Raw genomic sequence first — 20,296 nt, forward strand, 5'->3', positions numbered from 1 at the left:
GTATAATTATATCATGTAACTTAGTAATATGAAAGAATTTAATTTTTTTTATAAGTTAAAATTCTATTAATTTTAATCTTTTAGAGTGACCTTAAGCGTTTAAAAATAATATTTTTTTAATTAAAAAAAGTTTATTAAAGTTATGATAATATGATATACACTTTTAAAAAACTGTTATTGTAACTTATTTAAACTAATCTAATTTTGTCGGATTCATTGATTATTTGACAATTTTACTGTGAAAAATGTTAGAAAACACTTTTCACTGTACTCATAAATTTTAATTAATAACCTAAAAATATATTAAAAAAATGTATGAGGCAGTGTGTTAAAGACCTCATTTTTATTGCATTAAAAAAAATTCTGACATTTAAATAAACAGAAGCCTAAGTCTGTGAAAAACTTAATTAATATCTTAGTGTATGTCAATCCAAGCAAACAATTAACTAATGACGTGAGAGTAGCATCATATATTCATCACAATTATTGCATGTGTTGGAAGGAAACCATTAATTTGTTGGGTTTCTCATATTGATAATTGTTATACAATTTCCTTTTTCTTTTCGTGGGTCAAGGATTAAAGCACCACTTCTTGGGTTTTACATGCTGCGACAAGTTTGATGATTTGATCATAACCCTCCTCTCTCTTAGCTTTTGTCATCAGTTCTAACAAAATCATAATCAGGAGGCCCACGCTGAAGTAGATTAGTTTGGATTTAGACTAAATAAATGGCATCTTTATTTTCTGATTTCAGGCTTTAATTCCCATTTGAAGGCACATTTTCCCCCATTAAAGACCCTGATTTGAAACTCGGAAAATCAGTTTAACATTTAGCATAAACGCAATGTCCTAATTTTTGTTTAGTTTTATAAATATTATATAACTTTCTTAATTTTAAATTTTAAAAAAATATTTGGGTTCAAAATTTCACTCTAAAAATTACCCTAAGAAACTTTTGATGAAAAAAGGTCTCTTCATTTTTACATGACAACTGAGAATTAACATTTTACTGTATGGGTCTCTGTGGTCTACAAAACTGATTGAAGAGCATCGATCGTTGTCATTTGCGACGCTTGAAAATGTACTTTTCATATTTAAAACTTATTCATTTAATTTTATAAATGTTGTCATCTACAACTGGTTGTAAATATATGCGTTTCTTTTATCGAACGAAGAAGATAAGTTATTCCATAAAATGCACTTTGCGTTGAATTATTGCTAATAAAGAGTAACATAATTGATCACTAACCAATTGAATTGCAACCAAATCACTTCTCTACTTGTCTTGTTTCATGTCTCTTCAATATGATAAATATCGCATCAACAAAATAAGTTAAGGCGATTTCTTTTTTATTAAAAACATTATTTTTTTTAAAATTTGGCTCTTTTCTTCTATCGTGTGCTCACAACTTTTTTTTATTTTTTATTTCACTTTTTTTTCTTTCTTTTATTTTTCTCTCTTTATCCATTTTCTTTTTCTCGTCTTTATTTCTTTTTCTTCTTCAAACTTTACATATTATGATGTTGCTACTTGTCTAAGAGACGCGAGAGAAAATTGAGTTAAAATTGAATATATGATAAAGAGATAAAAAAAAAAGTGAACAAACATTATATAAAGTGAAAAAAAAAATTAATGGAATTCATAATTTTAATGAAAAAATTATTTAAAGTGTTTTTAAAGGTTAGAAAATTGAAATAAATTAAAATAAAATCAAAACTTATATTAAAATTGATGAACAAAAGCACTAATTTTAATGAAATCTAACAAACATGAACAAGGAAAGTTTTGTCAAAAGAACTACGTTTGAATATCATGATTAGGAGAAAAAGAGTGGAACTAGTAAGATTTCACGCTTATTTATAAATTACTTAATTAAGAAGAAAATAGTTAAATAGATTTTCTAAATTTTCTAAACATTACCTTTTTTTAGTTTTTTGTTTGGAGTGTTTTTCTCTCTTTTACTCTATTCTTTAAGAGTAAGATTTTATTTTTTTTTAAATATTTTAATTTTTATAGTGAGAATTTTTAAAATATATATATAAAAAATTAAAACATTAATTTTTAAATTATTAATTTAAAAAAAATAATTTTTTAAATATAAATAAAAGATTTTAAAAACAATAATTTTATTTACATGATTAAATCCACTTCATCCTTCATTTTTAATATTAAATATTTAAACAAGAAAAGAGTTTATACCTCCTTCATCTTCAAACACTTCCTTTTCCTTCTCTCTAAGCATCCAAACAAAATTTTTGAAGAGTCTTCTATTAAATAATTGTATAGTCGTAAGCTATTGTCCACAAACAAAAAAAAAAGCTATCCAAATATTAAAATAAATTGGATTGAAGTATATTGGATGATCAGATATTTTAAAGTAATCCATTTTGTTTAAATTATTCAAGAAAATCATTTCTTATAATAAAAACGCAAAAAATATTATGAAAGTATTTGTGGTAGTTAGTTTTGTATCTAAATTTCATAATTATCAGAAATAAAATGAAAAAAATAAAGTCAGTTAAAAAGTAATCTATAAATTTTAATTATAGGATTCAAGATTTTATCTATCATCAGAAAGTTATTTTCTTTGTTGAAAATATAACAGTTGAAAATATAACAATTGATTATAATCTAATTGCTAATATTATTTAATTAGAAACACCCACAATTTTTATTTTATCAAGTATATTATTAATTTTAGTTGTTTAATTCTTCTAGTTTTTTTCGTCCAATTCAAACATGCTAATAAATATAGGCCTTGGAACATATCCGTTATTTAGATTATTAAAAAAAAAAACCATAAATGATAACACGTATATTTTTTTATTATTTTCGGCCCCGACGTTTTTCATATTTTTTTTGTTTTTTTGGGTTGATGCTTCATTTTATCTTTTCCAAAAGCACACCTTCCTGGGCTCTAATATGCACCAATAAATATAGGCCTTGGGTTTCTACTTCTATAAACCAATCATAGTCATAGTGGGCCTCTAAAACTCTTTCAACGTGGTGGCATTTTTATTATTTTTTCTGCTAAGTATACCGCTGTAGTTGAAATTGAACAAAAACTATACTGCTCTCTCTCTCTCTCTCTCTTTTTTTTAAGGAAAAGAAAAAGTAATAATTTAGCTTCCGAATTTTATTAATTATATTATATTTTTATTATTAATTATTATTGTATACCATCTATAAAAACTAACAAGATATTTGTGACGTCGAACGAGTTATTTTATTGTTTTTATAATTAACATGTAAGTTGTTATAAAAATCATATTAATGATTAAATTAGATTCTCAGAATCAATATTAAAGTCATTTTTCAAATTGAGTAATAAAGTACGTGTTAACTGTTTATCTCATGCTCAAACGTTAAATAAAATCCTAATATAATCATTTACATTTCGTGTGTTATTTTAAAATATTTTTTCAAGGTATGTTGAAGCACTAAGATCGTATAATAAAATTTTGTAAATAGTATTTTTTATTAAAATAATAAATATTATAAAATTTAATATATTAATAATACTAAATATTATAAATTGTGTATATATTCATATTTTAAAATATACCGTTAATCACACATTAAAAAAATAATTTTAAAATACGCAATTAAAAGCAACGGAAGTTCGTTAGAATTTAACAACCAAAATCACACCACAAATATGAGTGCATCACTGGTGGGTCATGGATTTTGTGCAAAGATAGAATGTGTAAGAATATATTTTAGGTGGATTAAGAATTATTTTAATCATGAAATTAACAAATATAATAATGTTTTGTGGAATAATTTTAAAAATTTTATTTTTAATATAAAACTTTATATATATATATATATATAAACATTATTTAAGATTTATAATTTTTAAGATAATAAATATATAGTTTTTTAATTAATTTTTTTTATAAAGTCGTAAGAGGAATATTAAGAAGATAAATAATAAAATATAACAAAACTCTTTTAAGGCAGTTTTTATTTGATAGATAATATTTTATAAAAATAGAAAAAAAATATTAAAAAAGTAATATACTCTATTTCGAATTTGACAACAAATATAGTTAAATGATTAATCAATCACAAAAAGTTATATATTTGATGAACTACTAAGCAACAGGTGTTTATGGAAGGATCTCAAAAATAAGGAGTGAGATATGTGATGAAATATATTTAAAAAAAATATTTATTTTTTATTGAAGACAATTTGTTTGAGTCAAGTGAAACTATTATAAACTGAAAAGTTATCTTTTTGAGTATTTATCACAACTGTATTTATTAAAATTCAAACTTAAAATCACATTAATAAACTAGAACAGTTCTTACTAATTAATACACGTACTAAATAGTTAATGACTATTCTTGTTAGTTGCAAATTTGGAACTTTATATAACACAAAACCCATACATAATTCGAAGCTATGTTAGGTAAAGTCTAACATTGAAGAGCTAAATTACATTAATGGGCTAAGATAAAGTATAGGTTCTAATACACTTTTTTAAATATATTTTTTTATCTTTGATTAAAATTTAATAAAATTACAAAAATGTGGTCAATTAGTCTAAATGTGCTTCACTTAGGTCCAATGTTCTGGTATCAACCTGTTGAATAGAGTTACCCATGGCAACTTCAAAAACCCGTCAATGTTCTAATAGTTAACTGAATAACTTAGTGACGCTAAGTATAACTTTTTGCATTATATGGATGTAATAGTACTAGCTCTTTGCACGTGATATATATAAGAACAGTGAGAGTTTGCATATAATAGTACCAGCTCTTCCACTCCAATGCCATTTTTTTACTTTTGTTCATTTTTCCTGTGAGATTTAGGCTCTGTTTGTTTTCTAATTAAAAATTTATTTATCATTTTTTTTACGAACCACACACACTTCAATAATAATTAATTTATACATGTATTCTAATAACACTTAATTCAAAATTAATATTGTTCAGCTTTAAGTCAAAGGATCACGTGATCTTCACTGGTTTCTCTCTCTCATCACGCGCTCGGATGCACACAAGAACAAAGATTATCTACGTTTTGGTTTCTCTTTCAAATTTTCAATACTACCAAGTCACTTGTTTCAGAAATCTAATTCATATAATAATCTCACAACTATTAGATTCTATATGGAAGAACATTCACAATTGCACAAAAATAAAGCTGCCCTGCAGTTAATATTTGTAAATATACACATCCACAAAATCAAGCAATTCATCAACACATAAATCAAGTCTACATGAATCACTAGTCCCACTTTCCCCATCCATTATCTCCATTTACCTCTCCTACCAAGCACACCCTTATACCATCCATACTCCTAAAAAGGTTAGCATTCAAAATAAATTCTGAAATTTCCCTACTCTTACAAGGAAAGGCAAGATTTTTGTTACATTGATTAACATGCAGAAGCTTAACTAGTTCAAGCTTTCTTTTGCTTGGTTGATGACATAAATAGAAACCGGTAAATCAAAGCAGCTGAAGCAGCCCCTATAAAAGGACATATCCAATAGACATAAAAATGCTCCCAAGTGTTGTGCTTGTTGTTTGTATAGGCCCATCCAAAGGCATTAGCTGGGTTCATAGAAGGACCAGTGAACCCAGAACCCGGAATAACCAAAGCCACAGTAGCCACAGAAAGCAAATACACCTTAAGAAATGGGTTTTTAGGACCCCTAAGCATGATAAAAAGTATAGCCAAGCTATGAGTAAAAGTTAAAACACCCTCAGCTATAGCACCTGTATGCAAGTCTACCTTCAAGAAAGGCCCTTTCAGCATGTGCTTGTAGTGGGTTGGCATCACTAATAGGAGAGTCTTGGCACCAACAACCCCACCAACAGCTTGAGCAGGAAATCTTACAGCCATGGATGCAAGAGATGAATCAGGCCTTAGCCCTACAGTGTAGAAGGAAACAGTGGTCGAAGGGTTAAAGCTAGCACCACCCAATATTCTTCCAATGAAGCCTATGGTGAGGACATAAAGGGAGTTGAAGATGGTGGTGATCATTAGGCCTGCAACTGAAAGTGGTTGAAGACCAAGGAAAACAGCTACCTCAGTTACAACAATCCTTAAAGTTGAGATAATGAAAACCCATGTTGATGTCAAAATTGCATCTCCAATAGCAGCCCTTATCACCCCCATATCCTTTCTACCTTTTCTAGGGACTTTTGCTTTCTATGTCCCTGTTGCTTAGAGTTGGAACTCACACTCACTTTGGCTATAATGTTAATGGCTAAGAATTAGAGGAAAGTGAAGAGAAGAGGATTCTATGGATGCCAGTGAAGAAGTATATTCTATCTTGAGTGATGAGACAACAAAGCATTGTGACCCTTCCCAATAGCTGGTTTGTGTCCTTTGTGGGGTAGGCCATTGTAATTTAATTGCACTGTGACTTTTACGTCACTTTTCTTTTTTTATTCAATTTCATTATTATAATGTATAATTTCATTATAATATGTATATATATATATATATATATATATATATATATAGAGAGAGAGAGAGAGAGAGAGAGAAAATGTTTTATAATTTACAAAATGTTTTTCTTTCTAAATTAATTATTTATACACTCAACCTATTTAATAGATATATTAAATATTTAAAAAGTTATATTATAATCTAAATATGAATTATTGTGTATCAATAAATATAATTAGTTTTTATAATAATTAAATTTTAAGTTATATTTATTATATATTTTAATTAGTTAATAATATAGTTTTTTATAAATTATGAAATAATTTAAAATAAAATAAAATAAATTATTTTTCATAAATATAAGAATAAACGTAAAATTAAAAAAGTTAGATTACGTAAGGTCTCAAGATCGAATTTGGATTAAATCAAATAAAAAAAAGTTAGATTAAAATATTCGTTCGTTATTAATGAGTGGGGTCCACACAATGTTTCTCTCCCCAATCTAGGCATGAGATTGGAAACTAAGCCACGTTGTGGACCAATGCAACATAAAATATTTTTGTGGTCAATTAGGTGAGAGATATGTATTGGGTTTAACGTTATGACTTTTGAAGCCACGTTTAATTTTGATAATCTAATGCCTTTTGAAGCATCTCAAGAACAAAGGAACTCGCGGATCATTCGATGTCACATGAAGAAAAGTGTAATTGTAATTTTGGTTCATTAGTCTAGATTGTGTGTTATTTTAACACTTTAGCTTTTCATAATTAATTAAATTACTTTATTTTAAGTTTGATTTTTTATTTTTATTTTTTAACATTAATTTTTTTTTTTGGAATTTAATTAATTAAATTATTTGAAACATTTGATGTCTTGTCTTGTTTGGCATGATGGCCCAGTTTCATATTATATTAATTGATTGATTGATATAATGACAGTGATGCAAATTTTCTGCAATAAAAACAAAAGCTTAAAAACGTGCTGAAATTTAACTAATATTTTCCTTAGAAGCATGAGCTAGATAGAAATATAAAATAAAGTGATTCATTTAAGGTATATTCATTTTTTTAATTATTTAGGTTGCTTGTTTTAGTTTACCCTTCTATTAAGCATGTATAATGTTAAATACATACAACACAGAACGTAATTTTTATTTCTTTATTAAAAAAATGCTAAATGGAACTGCATAGGTCTTGCATATCTAAATTAAATCTCATCTGGGCTTCGGCGCCCTCCATTACCAAAACAAAAAACAACGAAAGGTCGTTTGTTTTATTTTTGTTTGTTCAGTGGATATCGTATCTTTAAAAAAATTAGTTAAATATTCTAATAGGTGACAACTCAAAGTATAAATTTGAATCATCTGATAAAAAAAGAAACAATCATGAAACTAAATAGCCTATTTATTTATTATCTATTAAACATTAGGTACAAATGTTTAACACTTCCATTATTATATTAGTCATATTAGCAGCTCATTGATGTTGTCATCTTGAAATTAAATTCTACATGAGTTTATTTCTAGTTTTTTTTTTATAATTATTATGCCAACCTCTAATAAATTATATTGTTTGTTGTATATAATAGCTAAGCTAAGTGAACTTAGGAAGAAAGATCCATGCACAAGGTCATATCTCCTTCCTTCAATTTGTTGTCTATAATTATTAGGCACTACCTTTTTTTACAGTTGTTGTTGCAATGCCCTCTAAACAGTAGGATCCTGTGTAGAATCCACCACCATTAATGAACATGTCTCCTTCCAATGACTATATACAACTCTCATGATGAAAACAAACTAAATGGAATCCCATTTATTCAACATTGTAAGTTTTCTTATTTAGTTTGAGCTTTGAAACAATAGTCTTTGTAGGATTAATTTAGCTTAATAGAGATGTAAGAAATGCCCACTAACCATGCATGCCTTCTTATATGTCCTCCCTTTGCCTCAACGTTATATTATCAGCGGATCTTGATCGTTTCGCTTAGATAGTTGCAATGCACTAAAAGATCATCTTTTCGTTATTATACTCTATTGAAAACCCTAAACCGTAAATCCTAAATCCTAAACTCTAAACTCCCATTCTTTTGAACTCATACTCAAAAGGGGGAAATTTTTCACGATGCAACCTTTGTGTGAGAAGGTTGTGATTATTGATCATACCAAGTGCCCCTTCAATTACATTGTGAACATCATTCTAGCACGAAAACCTAGCGAGAAAGTGATCAATATCAAATTAATCATGTCCATCTATCCTTGCAAAGACCAGTGCTTTTGAAGCCTTGTTTACAAGATCTTTAACCTTACTCATTTGACAAATTCGACAATAATTAACATTTTCCATGTAGAGTTATGCCTTCCTCTCCCCAATACATTTTCATCATGATATATCTATTTTTCACATTTGTACTTTTTTTGTGTCTGAAAATCAATATGTTCGTCATCATCTAAGTCATCCTAGTAAACAAAATGTTCGTCTAAATTCAGATCACAATCTCTTTTGTTACTTATCCCATTGAAAAAATTCGTACAGGATATATGGTTCTCCTTGTAAGAGCCATTTCAATTATAGTTGGAAAAGCAACTTTTGGAGAAGCCAGAGAAAAATTATTGTGTTCTCCATACTCAGAGCTTCTACGACAAAGGATTTTGTTAACGAACCGCGCGTTATCCCTTTGCATCTTCTTGTGATTGTGATGTATGTTATAAAATCTTTTTCTTCTCTAAAAGATATTTTTGCCTTTTTTTTCATTGGACGTGTGTGTGAGAGAGTAAAATTGACTTAAGCAACAATATTAAATGTTATATCTATTGAATATATAATATAAATTGATTTGAATAATATTATCGAATGTTGTTAAATGTAATATCTGAAATCACATAAGAGCTATTCAAGCCAAATTACACCTTTAGCTACTTACCATGATAAAAGTTCCAGTTTATTTTTTATTTTTGATGTTTTATCCCCTTTTTTAAAATACTTTTTTATTAATTGTGACAGTTTTAACTACCACCAAAGTCAATTACTTGACATAAAAAATGCCAAATTTTTAAAAAAATCAAATTGAGACTTTAAATAAATATAAAGAGTCAATGTTGTAATTTACATATTTATTAAAACAAATTTTCTTCAATACACACACATTTTTTATTATAATAGTTTTGAATGTAATTTGCATTCATGAAGATGCAAATATATTTATGTAAAATTAAAAAAATTATTACATATTTTTATTACTTTTAAATACCTTTTTTAAAAGTAATAATTAAAATTTATGATAATAAAAAATAAGTTAATAAAATTAGTTACTAGTATGACAATAAACTTGAAAAGATATTTTATTTGATTCTTAAATTGACGGTTATAATTATTTAAATATTTTAAAAATTAAAAAATATTTATATCATTTAAAATAAGCCACTAACTATCACTATTTATTATACATATTTAATATAATATGAACTGTTATAATTATTTCACATAAAAAGTATTATTTTACTCTTTAAGATATTATAAAAATTACTTAATTTTAATTATATTTATCTAAAGGACTGTGTTTTCAGGGAAGAAATTCTTTTAAACTTAATTATAAGATTGTTACTTATTTTTTTTTGTTTTCAAAATTTTTATAAAAAATAGTGAAATAATTTTGTTATAAATATTGCTTTATATAAATATTTTAAAATAAAAGATAAAACAGTAATAAGATGACATGTTTGTGATTAAAAATTAAACAAAATAAAATAACAAACTCTTAAACGATTTATAAATAGGACAATCAATGTTAATATTAAAATAAATAAAATTTCACACTAATATAATTTTTTGGAATAAGTAATTAGCACCCAAAAGGTAGTTATTGCATAATTTATTGGCTAATTGTGCTTTCTCAAGCTTTCTTTTGCTTGGTTGATGAGATAAACAAAAATCGATAGACCAAAGCAGCTAAGGTAGCCCCTACGAAAGGACATATCCAATACACATAAAATTGTTCCCAAGTATTGTGCTTATTGTTCGCATAAGCCCATCCAAATGCATTGGCCGGATTCAATGAAGGCCCTGTGAACCCTGAACCTAGCACAACCAAAATCACTGTTGCCACAGAAAATAGATACACTTTCAAAAATGGGTTTTTAGGACCCTTGAGCATTATAGAAAGGTTAATTAAGTTATGAATAAAAGTTAACACCCCTTCTACCATGGCTCCTGTATGCAAATCAACCTTCAACAAAGGCCCTTTCAACATGTGATTGTATTGGGTTGGTATCACTAGTAGGAGAAGCCTAGCACCAATAACTCCCCCAATTGCTTGAGCAGGAAATCTAATAGCCATGGATGTAAGAGATGAATTGGGTCTAAGCCCTGCAGCATAGAAGGAAACGGTGACTGAGGGATTGAAGCTAGCACCGCCCAAGGCCCTACCAATCAACCTTATGGTAAGGACAAAACAAGTGTTTAGGATGGGGGTAATGAAAAGGTTTACAATTGATACAAATTGAAGACCAACGAAAGCAGTTATCTTAATTGCAAGAATCCTCAAAACCAAGAGACCAAAAACCCATACTGATGTCAAAATTGCGTCTCCAATGGCGACCTTTGTTACCCCCATATTCTCCTTTTCTTTAAAGATTCTTGCTCCTTATGTCCCTTTCTATTCCTTGGAGTTTGAACTCTCACACACTCCCTGTATTGTTAACGAAAATGTTACCATGACACCTATAAATTAGAGTGTGATTTGATTGGAGGATGAGAAAGATAGGAAGTAAAAAAACTAAATGTGATAAATGATGCGATTGGAAAAGAATAAAATATAAATAGATGAAAGAAAAAGTGAATATAAAAGTATATAATTAACCCGATGTTAATGGCTAAGAGCTAGCGAAGGAGAGAAAAATAGTATATAAATTCAAGTGAAGAAGTTCATCTATACTCTCGTACTCTCTCTCCCTCTCTCTCTCTCCTCTCTCTCTCTCTCTCTCTCTATATATATATATATATATATATATATGTATGTATTAAATTACACAAATTGATAAAAGTTAGTCTTTAGAAAATACTATAATACAACAATATTACTGTTATTTAATACAATCTAATCTCACTGTCAAAGTTTACTCTACTTAATTTTAATTTAGGTTTTCACTAACTTTACTTATTAAAAACAAATAAGAAAATATAATAAATACCTTGCAACAATAATTAAATATCTTATAAAAAAGACTACTAATTTAAAAAAAAAAAGAAAAATTATATGTGAAAGGGTGACATCTAATCTATGCTTAACCCAAGTGTTGCCGCAAGAAAAATTCATAATCCAACTCAGAGATGGAAAACGAGCCATGTGGTGGAGTACTAATGCAGCATAAAATATTTTTGGATCAAATACTTGAGAGATATGCACTGAATTTCACAACATGGATAATAAATTAATCAAATTTAACTCTTGTTAGTGACTCAGGGATTAAAAATAAAAAAAACTAATGATTGATTAAGAGTTAACGATTAAAATTATAATTAAATATATACATCTATAATCAATATTTTTGTTTATCAATAATTAAAAGTACTTGTTGAGTCTCCCACTTTAGGATTCAATTAATTATAATAGATATAATTAAATTTTTATTATATTACAAATTTAATTATAAAATGTATTAAAATATTAAAAATATAGATATTGTAAATGATTTTTATAAGCTACCTATAAAATTTTCCAAACAGTCTTCCTCATCTTTTTGAAGCATCTCAAGAACAGGGGCAATCGTTGTTGCTTAAGAAAGGAACTCCCCAATTACTAATGTCATGAAAATAAAAAAGAGAGAAATGCAAAATAGTATGAGAGGAATTTAACGAAAATCGTTACACAATTATTATTTTATGTCAAACACTTTTTTTTTATATATTATTTTAAATTTGTAGTTCCTTGATTCCAGGGTAAAATGAAACTGATAAAAATTGAAAAATTAACTGAGTCTTATTCGGCATGCTAGCCCATTGTAAAGTTCCATTAATGAATTGAAGAATGCAATAAAAGATATGCATAGTTTATATAATAAAAACAAAACTTTAAAACCGCAAGTAGTTTATCTAATACTTTTCTTAGAACGACGGGCGAGATAAAAAAAATAAAAAATACAAGATAAAGTCAGTTATATTCATTTTTAAAATGATTTAAGTTACTTATTTTAATTTCTCCTTATTTTAAGAATAAATAATGTTGAAAATTTTAAAAAATCAATTATATTTCTTCATTTTTTTAAAAAGGAAACCAAAACGCATTGATTAAATTAACTTGTCTACTACTACTAGCCTTTCAAAAAGTTAAATAAAACGCTTTTTAAAAAATTGACGCAGATAAGTGAATTTTAATTTATGAAAAAATATTTGTTCATTTATATTTTTCTCTTACAATTATTTATTAAAATATTATATTTTAACTTTTTCCTTCTTAAAATATAATATTATAAAAACTTATAGAAAATAGTGTATATATATATATATACAACACTTAATTGCACTTTTGTTTTTTCTACTTTAATATACATGTGATTTTAATTTTAATTCTTCTAATTTTTTAAATGTTCAAAAGTTAAGTAATTTATTTAAAATTAAAAATATAATCATAATTAAATACTTTTAAAGAATTAATGTAATTATATATATATATATATATATATATATATAAGACATACATATTTTTAGATTGTTCTTAAAGCAATCTGCCAAATTTTTGCTTAATTGCACTTTTGATTTGTATTTTAAAATAACGTAAATATGATCCCCTCGTTAATTTTTGTATTAGTCAAAATCTTCAATTTTTTCTCGAAATTTAGGAGGAATTTATAATAAAATTAGACTGTGAGAGCTTAAAAGTAAGAAATTTAGTAAAAACTTAACAAAAATATTATTTTTAATTCATATAAAATAAAAGATCTAAACATATAAACTTTCTTTTTATCTATGTTATTGTTTATTCATTCCTGCGCTTTTTTTTTCCACTGAAACAATCAAAGCATTAAATTATAGATTTGGTGAGGCTTGAAATCAACGTGTAGAATTAAAATCTTGTAATACTAATGGTGTCACATTGTCAGAGAAGTTTGTTAGCGGCTATCAATGCTCAAGACCAGGAATTTCAAACAACTGCAGACAAGGAGACCCGAATGCACTGTTTCTGGATCAACATTTTCATCCTTTCATACCAAAAACAAAAAGATGAAAAAGACATATTCATCCCTGTTAGATAATAGTAATCTTCTAACATGCTAAATGTTAAAACAGCTTAAAGTCTCCTTCACATACTCCAACTCCATATTAAAACAACACCTGTTTTCATAATTCAAAAAGTAAGTTAAGTTAAACCTTGGATTTGGGTAGAAGCTGCCAATGAGTAAATTTAGAATCTAAAACTTTCTTCTATCATTAAAGCATTATTCTTTTAACAGACACAAAAATTTCAAATTTTACTATATCTTTCTTCATATATTGTTTAATTAATTTAAAATCATTAAAGGTAATTATTTAAATAAATTTTTTAACTATAATTTCTGTATTGAAACAATTTTTTTCCATGAAAATTGAGTTTCTCTGTTTGTGACAGGGACTTAACTTAGCTGTGATGAATTGGAAGGGACGCGGTCTGAAGAGATTGCTGACAGTCTTTATAAAGGTACCGTGTTGGGTACAGCTCAATTATGTCACTGGCTACTATCTCAATTCTCACACATCATTAAAAAAACCACTTGCATGAGGTTGTTCCTTAATCCCTTGTTTCTGTGGAAGAATCCTTTGGTTTGATTCTCTCTCTCCTACCGACATTATCTCTCTTTATATAATCTGTCTATAATAGACAAAGCTAAAGGCAAAAATAAAGTGTAGGCAGTGACTGCCTTGGACAAAGGAAAAGAGGGCGTTGTGTTAAAAAATAGAACTTAGTTGGTTGAAAGTTGAAGCCTATTGTTATTTTCCCACATTCACATTTGAGTTAGAGAGGGAAGGAGGAACCAGGAAATGGGTTGCTCCACTAGATTGTGTTGTCTCTTATTGTTGCTTGTGGCATGTGCTAGTGGAGAGGACCCTTATAGGTTCTACACTTGGAATGTTACATATGGAGACATTTTTCCACTTGGTGTTAAACAACAGGTACTTTTTATTTTATTTTTTTTAATTGGTTGAACAAATGGTTTTTTTCTTTGTTTTTTATTATCTTAGTTTTCTTATGAATGCATGGTTCATGACTTCAAATTGCAGGGGATTTTGATAAATGGGCAATTTCCAGGGCCTCAGATCGAGTCCGTGACCAATGATAACTTGATTATCAATGTTTTCAACAGTTTGAATGAACCTTTTCTCATATCTTGGTTAGCCTCTCTCTTTGATTTCCTTCTTGTTTATTTCACTTTTAAAGTATCTGTTGCAGAAAAGAAATGTAGAAAAAATATATTTTTTTCTTCTGTTTCTAGTGCCATTAGGGTGTCGTTTAAAAGGGACTATGCAGAAGTAGGATTATGGTTGATTGGGTTTATGGGATTATATTATTTACTAGATCTGGATAAGAAAATTGTTTGACTGGAACTGTCTCTGATTTTCTGCTGTGACAAAGAAAGATGCTGATGTGATTCAATAGTTCTTTAGGATTCTTTAACTCAAACCAAAGTGTTCATACACCTGGTTGGAGTTTCTATTGTCTTGTCACTCTCACATGTTTATTATAATGTCATTCTACTTCTTAATAAATTTGAGAAATTATATAAGATTTTTAAATAAGAATGGCAATAAATACCCCTGATCAAAATATTAAAATGTTCATGTAATCAGTAATTAAAAATGTCAGGAATAATACTGTAATAAACGTATAAATTCTAGTATTCAAGTGCCAAAAATCAGTCTTAAGACTCTAATAATTTATAGGAATGGAGTGCTGCAGAGGAGGAATTCATGGCAGGATGGAGTGTATGGTACCAATTGTCCAATCCAACCAGGGCAGAACTTCACTTTTGTTCTTCAAGTAAAAGATCAGATAGGTAGCTACTTCTACTATCCTTCCCTTGCATTCCACAAGGCAGCAGGAGGTTATGGTGGTTTCAAAATTTCTAGTCGCCCCGGCATTCCTGTACCTTTTCCTCCTCCATCAGGAGATTTCACCATATTGGCTGGAGACTGGTACAAGAGAAATCACACAGTAAGTAACTTTCTTTTTATGTATGATATTAGATTTTACTTTATAAAGTGAAGAGACATGTAAGGTGAGAAAGTAACTATATATTTATCAACCACCGTTGATTTAAAATCAGTTAAGTTTGTGCAGCATTTTAATTCAAATTAACGGTAGATGTATTATTACTTTTCTACTTTGTGTATATCCTCACTTTAGAGAAGCTAGCTCTCGATGTTATTAATCCTTTCATTCCATGCATTATAACTAAGAAACAATCTTGACTGTTTAAGAGTTTGTTTGTTTTGAAGTCGAGTAGATTTGATTTTGATAAAATTTTTGAATTGCTAAATATAATTGGGACGTGTGTCAAAATTAATAACTGTAATTTTTGTTAGAACATGTGCTTTTCATTGGAAAGTATGATAGTTGATTTTTCAACTTTAAACAAATGGACACTAAAGAAGTCATATGTTAATCATTAGTAACTTTGTGCTTATTCTTGCAGGATTTGAGGGCCATTTTAGATGGTGGAAGTGACCTTCCCTTCCCTGATGGACTTATCATCAATGGTCATGGTTCCAATGCCTACACATTCACTGTTGATCAAGGTACACTAACTTTAACCAATTTGTTTACTTTGAAAACTGGTGCCATAGCATATGCAACCATAATTGAATATTAAATTATAGGGTCCTTGATTACTGGGCAGGAAAGACATACAGATTCCGGATATCCAATGTGGGCCTCACCACTTCCATCAATTTCAGAATCCAAGGGCATAAAATGACAATTGTTGAGGTGGAAGGAACCCACACACTCCAAAACACTTACGACTCACTTGACATTCATCTGGGCCAGACTTATTCTGTATTGGTTACTGCTGATCAACCCCCCCAAGACTACTACATGGTTGTCACAACACGATTCACCACCCAAGTGTTGAATGCTACCTCCATTCTTCGTTATAGTAACTCTGCAAGAAGTGTTTCTGGCCCTTTCCCTGGAGGGCCAACTATTCAAATTGATTGGTCTATTAACCAAGCTCGCTCTCTTAGGTATTTGTTTTAAATAACCAAGTTAATTGAAACATGCTTTTATATTGTTCAGTATTAGCTAGCGTGTACTACTTGGAGATTATTTTGCATGCAATCTATAATCCTTAGTTGATCCTTTAGAGTTATAAAAACTGAGACATGCAATAAATTAGTTCCACCACAAAAGTATATTAATATTGTATTTGAAACATAATCAACTTATTCCATAGTGAATAACTAAAGATAACAAGGTTGTGCGATTTTATATCTATAACACATTTCCATGCTGACTTACGACACGTGATTGATTAAATCAGGAGGAACCTGACAGCAAGTGGGCCAAGACCTAATCCACAAGGGTCTTACCATTATGGTCTAATAAACACAACACGTACAATTAGACTTCAAAATTCTGCTCCAGTTATCACTGGGAAACAAAGATATGCTATCAATAGTGTGTCCTTTATCCCTGCTGATACACCACTTAAACTTGCTGATTACTTCAAGATCCAAGGGGTGTTCTCCCTTGGAAGTATCTCTGACAATCCCACTGGTGGTGGTGGTTACCTTCAGACTTCTGTAATGGAAGCTGATTTTCGAGGCTATGTGGAGATTGTGTTTGAGAATCCTGAAGATACTGTGCAATCATGGCACATTGATGGCCACAGCTTCTTTGTAGTAGGGTAAGTTCACCTTATTCCATTATTTATAAAAGAATTCATTCCTTTCAGCTTTAAATCTGTTACTAAATTGCGGAGTTACTGTCTTTTTTCCTTTGAACTTAAAATTTTACATTATTTTTCATAATGACTTACCATTATCATAACATTCCTATTCAATCAAATGTGCAGAATGGATGGAGGACAATGGTCAGCTGCAAGCAGGCTAAGTTACAATTTAAGAGATACAATTTCTCGTTGCACAGTTCAGGTAATCAAATTTGTTATCCTTGTCATCCAACTCTTAAATGTGTTTTTTGTTATGTTAAAATGTATTTTACTCTTTAAAAATAAGACTAATTTGATTTTATTCTTTTATTTTTTTTTATTGATTTCAATCTCATAATTTTTTTTTATAAATTAGTCTTTATTATATGATGTAACGTACATGTACACATGACCATTAAAGGCTTAATTGCACTTTTAAGTTCTTATATTTCAATCATACCTACAATTTTGGTTATATTAATTTTAATTATTCACATTTACTTCATGCTCAAATTAAATCATCTATTCTAAAATGTTATGCAATAAGTTAAAAAAAATACAAAATATTGAAATAAAAAAAAAAGTAAAGTTTTTTTTTTGAAATATTAAAACCAAATTAATTATATTTAGAAAGATTAAAGGCATATTTAAGTTTTTCTTTTCCTATCTGGGGACCTTTGCGAGATGCAATTTTCATTGACATCATTATTTAGATACTGAGAAGCATTATTTGCCTTGACATGGTTTTGGTATTGTGTTTTGGATGCACACTACACAGGTGTATCCCAAGTCATGGACTGCACTTTACATGCCTTTGGACAATGTGGGAATGTGGAATGTGAGGTCTGAGAATTGGGCTCGTCAGTATTTGGGCCAACAATTTTATATAAGAGTGTATTCTCCAGCAAATTCATGGAGAGATGAGTACCCAATTCCAAGTAATGCTCTACTGTGTGGCAAGGCAATTGGCCACCACACTCGTTCTTTATGATGCCACCAACATTGGGATTTTTGTTTAAACAGTGTCTTTCATTTCTTTGTAAGGCTTAACTCGAGCCACTCTTCTCTAGTGCTTTTGCACCATTCATGTTATAATGCCACTACCCATTATAGGAATTATAGACTGCTTCCCTTCCATGTTAAATCCAAATTCATCTGTAAGATCGTGTTTCGTTTGTGATATTCATATTGAAATTATTTTATTTTTTTTATAGGATCATAGAAACTGATGTCAATGTGCCATGGAAATAAAGGGATTGTAGCAATTATTGTAATGCGTGTTTTTTCATTAGTTTTGTTTCTTTGTGCTTATATAAAAAGGGAAAAAACTTTTTGGGTTAAAAATGGTTTTTAAAATTTATTATAATTATTTTTTTAATGTAAAAACTAAAAGATTTCTTGGTAAATTTTTAGACGGTGAAGAAATTAAGAAAAAAAATCTGAAAAAAACTTATATTATGAAATTATCTTTTAAGCTTGAGCAAATGCTTCCTTAGTACTGTATCTTATTTACTTGGTAGAGTTTGACTTACGTTAAGTTGAGAATTTAATGAACGACGTATCGAGTCTTTTTTTTTTTTTAATTAATTGTATATTTTCGTACTTTTTATTTTAAGCATTTATGATTTAAGTTAGATTTTCTTTCAGTTATGTGAGTTGGCAATACTTTTTCTTTTTTTGGAAAAAACGATACTATCCCAGTTTGTTTACTTAAAATTAAGCGCACGTTTAATGAATGTTAATAAAATATATTTTGAAAAATGGCTTAATCACATTTTATCTCAATAATTTAGTCTCTGTGTAATTTTATTTTTTATTTTAATTTCCTTTATAATGTAATAACTTTTATTTAATTATTTTATATAATTTTCTTCATAAATATTTACAAAATATGTTACATCCTTATTATATTTTGTTAATTATTGAATTTTTTTAAAATAGAGTTCATCAATTAAAATTTATAGAAAAATATTTTTGAATAATTGAAAATAAAAGATAAATAAATTCACGCATAACTTAAACTACAAAAATTAAAAATACAGCTCTGAAAATATTAATCCTAGTTGAATATTCACGTTCCCTAAAACTAGTCAACGCGAGCTACAATAAAGGACAGTAATTCAACCAAACTCAAACTCATGTTTAAGAATGAATCTGCTTTCTAGTACATTGAATTGCTAGCTAAGCAAATGATTTTGCTTTTGCATTATCGGCAAGAGATAATTTCAGACTTTTTTTTAAATATCTAATACAATTTTTAGTAATGTGTATATGTAAAAAAAATCAAATAAAAAATCCATTCATTTTTGTATTTTATTCTAGACTTTTATTTCTTTGTTTGTTTTTGTTCAGATTACAGGTTTATCCAAAAGAAACAATTATATTTGTAATTCGATCCTATTAATTAATAGTGACAGTAATATTACAAAATAACAAGAAATATATATTTCTGACAGTAAAAAGAAGGTTAAAAAAACACTATCTAAAAATATTCTTTATTATTATTTTAAATTTATTAAAAGTTATAATATCATGTGAGTTAAACTTTTAATTTAATGAATTATAGTTTTAATTTTTAATAAATCTCAATTAATACTAAAAATGTTAAAAATGAATTAATATTTTAAACACACTTGTTAAAAATAAAAATTTCATTTTTTTTATTTTTTTACATAATTTATTTAATTATTTATCTAATAGTATTTTAAGAGTAATAAAATCCTTTAAATAGGGGAAGTGTTAAACCAACCGGCCCGGGTGGACCCGTTTTATAGCTTGGAGCTTGAGTAGTGTAGTGACTAGTATTTACTGTTTTGACGGAGAAATTTTCAACCCATTCAGAATTGCCAGATATTTGTCAGAGCAATTTCTCGTTTGACATGTGTGTATATATAAATTATGGCTACTGCCACATATCTTTTCCAGTGTACAGAGAAGATGTAAGTAAAAAATAATAATTTTTATTGTGTAAAATTTATTTAAAGTATTTT

The 20,296-nt window shown here is 28.0% G+C and overlaps 3 protein-coding genes across 3 annotated transcripts; 1 reads left to right on the forward strand and 2 right to left on the reverse strand.

Moving 5' to 3' along the window:
- Positions 1–5,097: 5,097 nt before the first annotated feature.
- On the reverse strand, positions 5,098–6,335 carry LOC113858498 (aquaporin SIP1-2-like). The gene has a single exon (XM_027491180.1). It carries the CDS (start codon positions 6,131–6,133, stop codon positions 5,414–5,416), a length of 720 nt encoding a protein of 239 aa, XP_027346981.1. The 5' UTR covers positions 6,134–6,335; the 3' UTR covers positions 5,098–5,413.
- Positions 6,336–10,297: 3,962 nt separating this feature from the next.
- LOC113859307 (aquaporin SIP1-1-like) lies at positions 10,298–11,017 on the reverse strand. The gene has a single exon (XM_027492117.1). It carries the CDS (start codon positions 11,015–11,017, stop codon positions 10,298–10,300), a length of 720 nt encoding a protein of 239 aa, XP_027347918.1.
- Positions 11,018–14,418: 3,401 nt separating this feature from the next.
- LOC113859719 (L-ascorbate oxidase homolog) lies at positions 14,419–18,297 on the forward strand. Its single transcript, XM_027492423.1, has 8 exons — positions 14,419–14,550; positions 14,659–14,768; positions 15,319–15,589; positions 16,071–16,173; positions 16,275–16,620; positions 16,917–17,282; positions 17,451–17,529; positions 18,085–18,297. The coding sequence occupies exons 1-8, from the start codon at positions 14,419–14,421 to the stop codon at positions 18,295–18,297; spliced, it is 1,620 nt and encodes a 539-aa protein (XP_027348224.1).
- Positions 18,298–20,296: the final 1,999 nt, after the last annotated feature.

The sequence above is a fragment of the Abrus precatorius genome, unplaced genomic scaffold (genome assembly GCF_003935025.1).
Source record: "Abrus precatorius isolate BTA unplaced genomic scaffold, Abrus_2018 Scaffold2, whole genome shotgun sequence".
Lineage (NCBI taxonomy): Eukaryota > Viridiplantae > Streptophyta > Magnoliopsida > Fabales > Fabaceae > Abrus > Abrus precatorius.

What these genes read in the sequence shown, in the direction of transcription:
- LOC113859719 (XM_027492423.1), top strand. Translation starts at nt 14,419, where the DNA reads ATGGGTTGCTCCACTAGATTGTGTTGTCTCTTATTGTTGCTTGTGGCA. An exon ending in GAACCTTTTCTCATATCTTG is followed by an intron (nt 14,769 to 15,318) that starts GTTAGCCTCTCT and finishes AATAATTTATAG; the next exon opens with GAATGGAGTGCTGCAGAGGA. An exon ending in CACAGCTTCTTTGTAGTAGG is followed by an intron (nt 17,283 to 17,450) that starts GTAAGTTCACCT and finishes TCAAATGTGCAG; the next exon opens with AATGGATGGAGGACAATGGT.
- LOC113858498 (XM_027491180.1), bottom strand. Translation starts at nt 6,133, where the DNA reads ATGGGGGTGATAAGGGCTGCTATTGGAGATGCAATTTTGACATCAACA.
- LOC113859307 (XM_027492117.1), bottom strand. Translation starts at nt 11,017, where the DNA reads ATGGGGGTAACAAAGGTCGCCATTGGAGACGCAATTTTGACATCAGTA.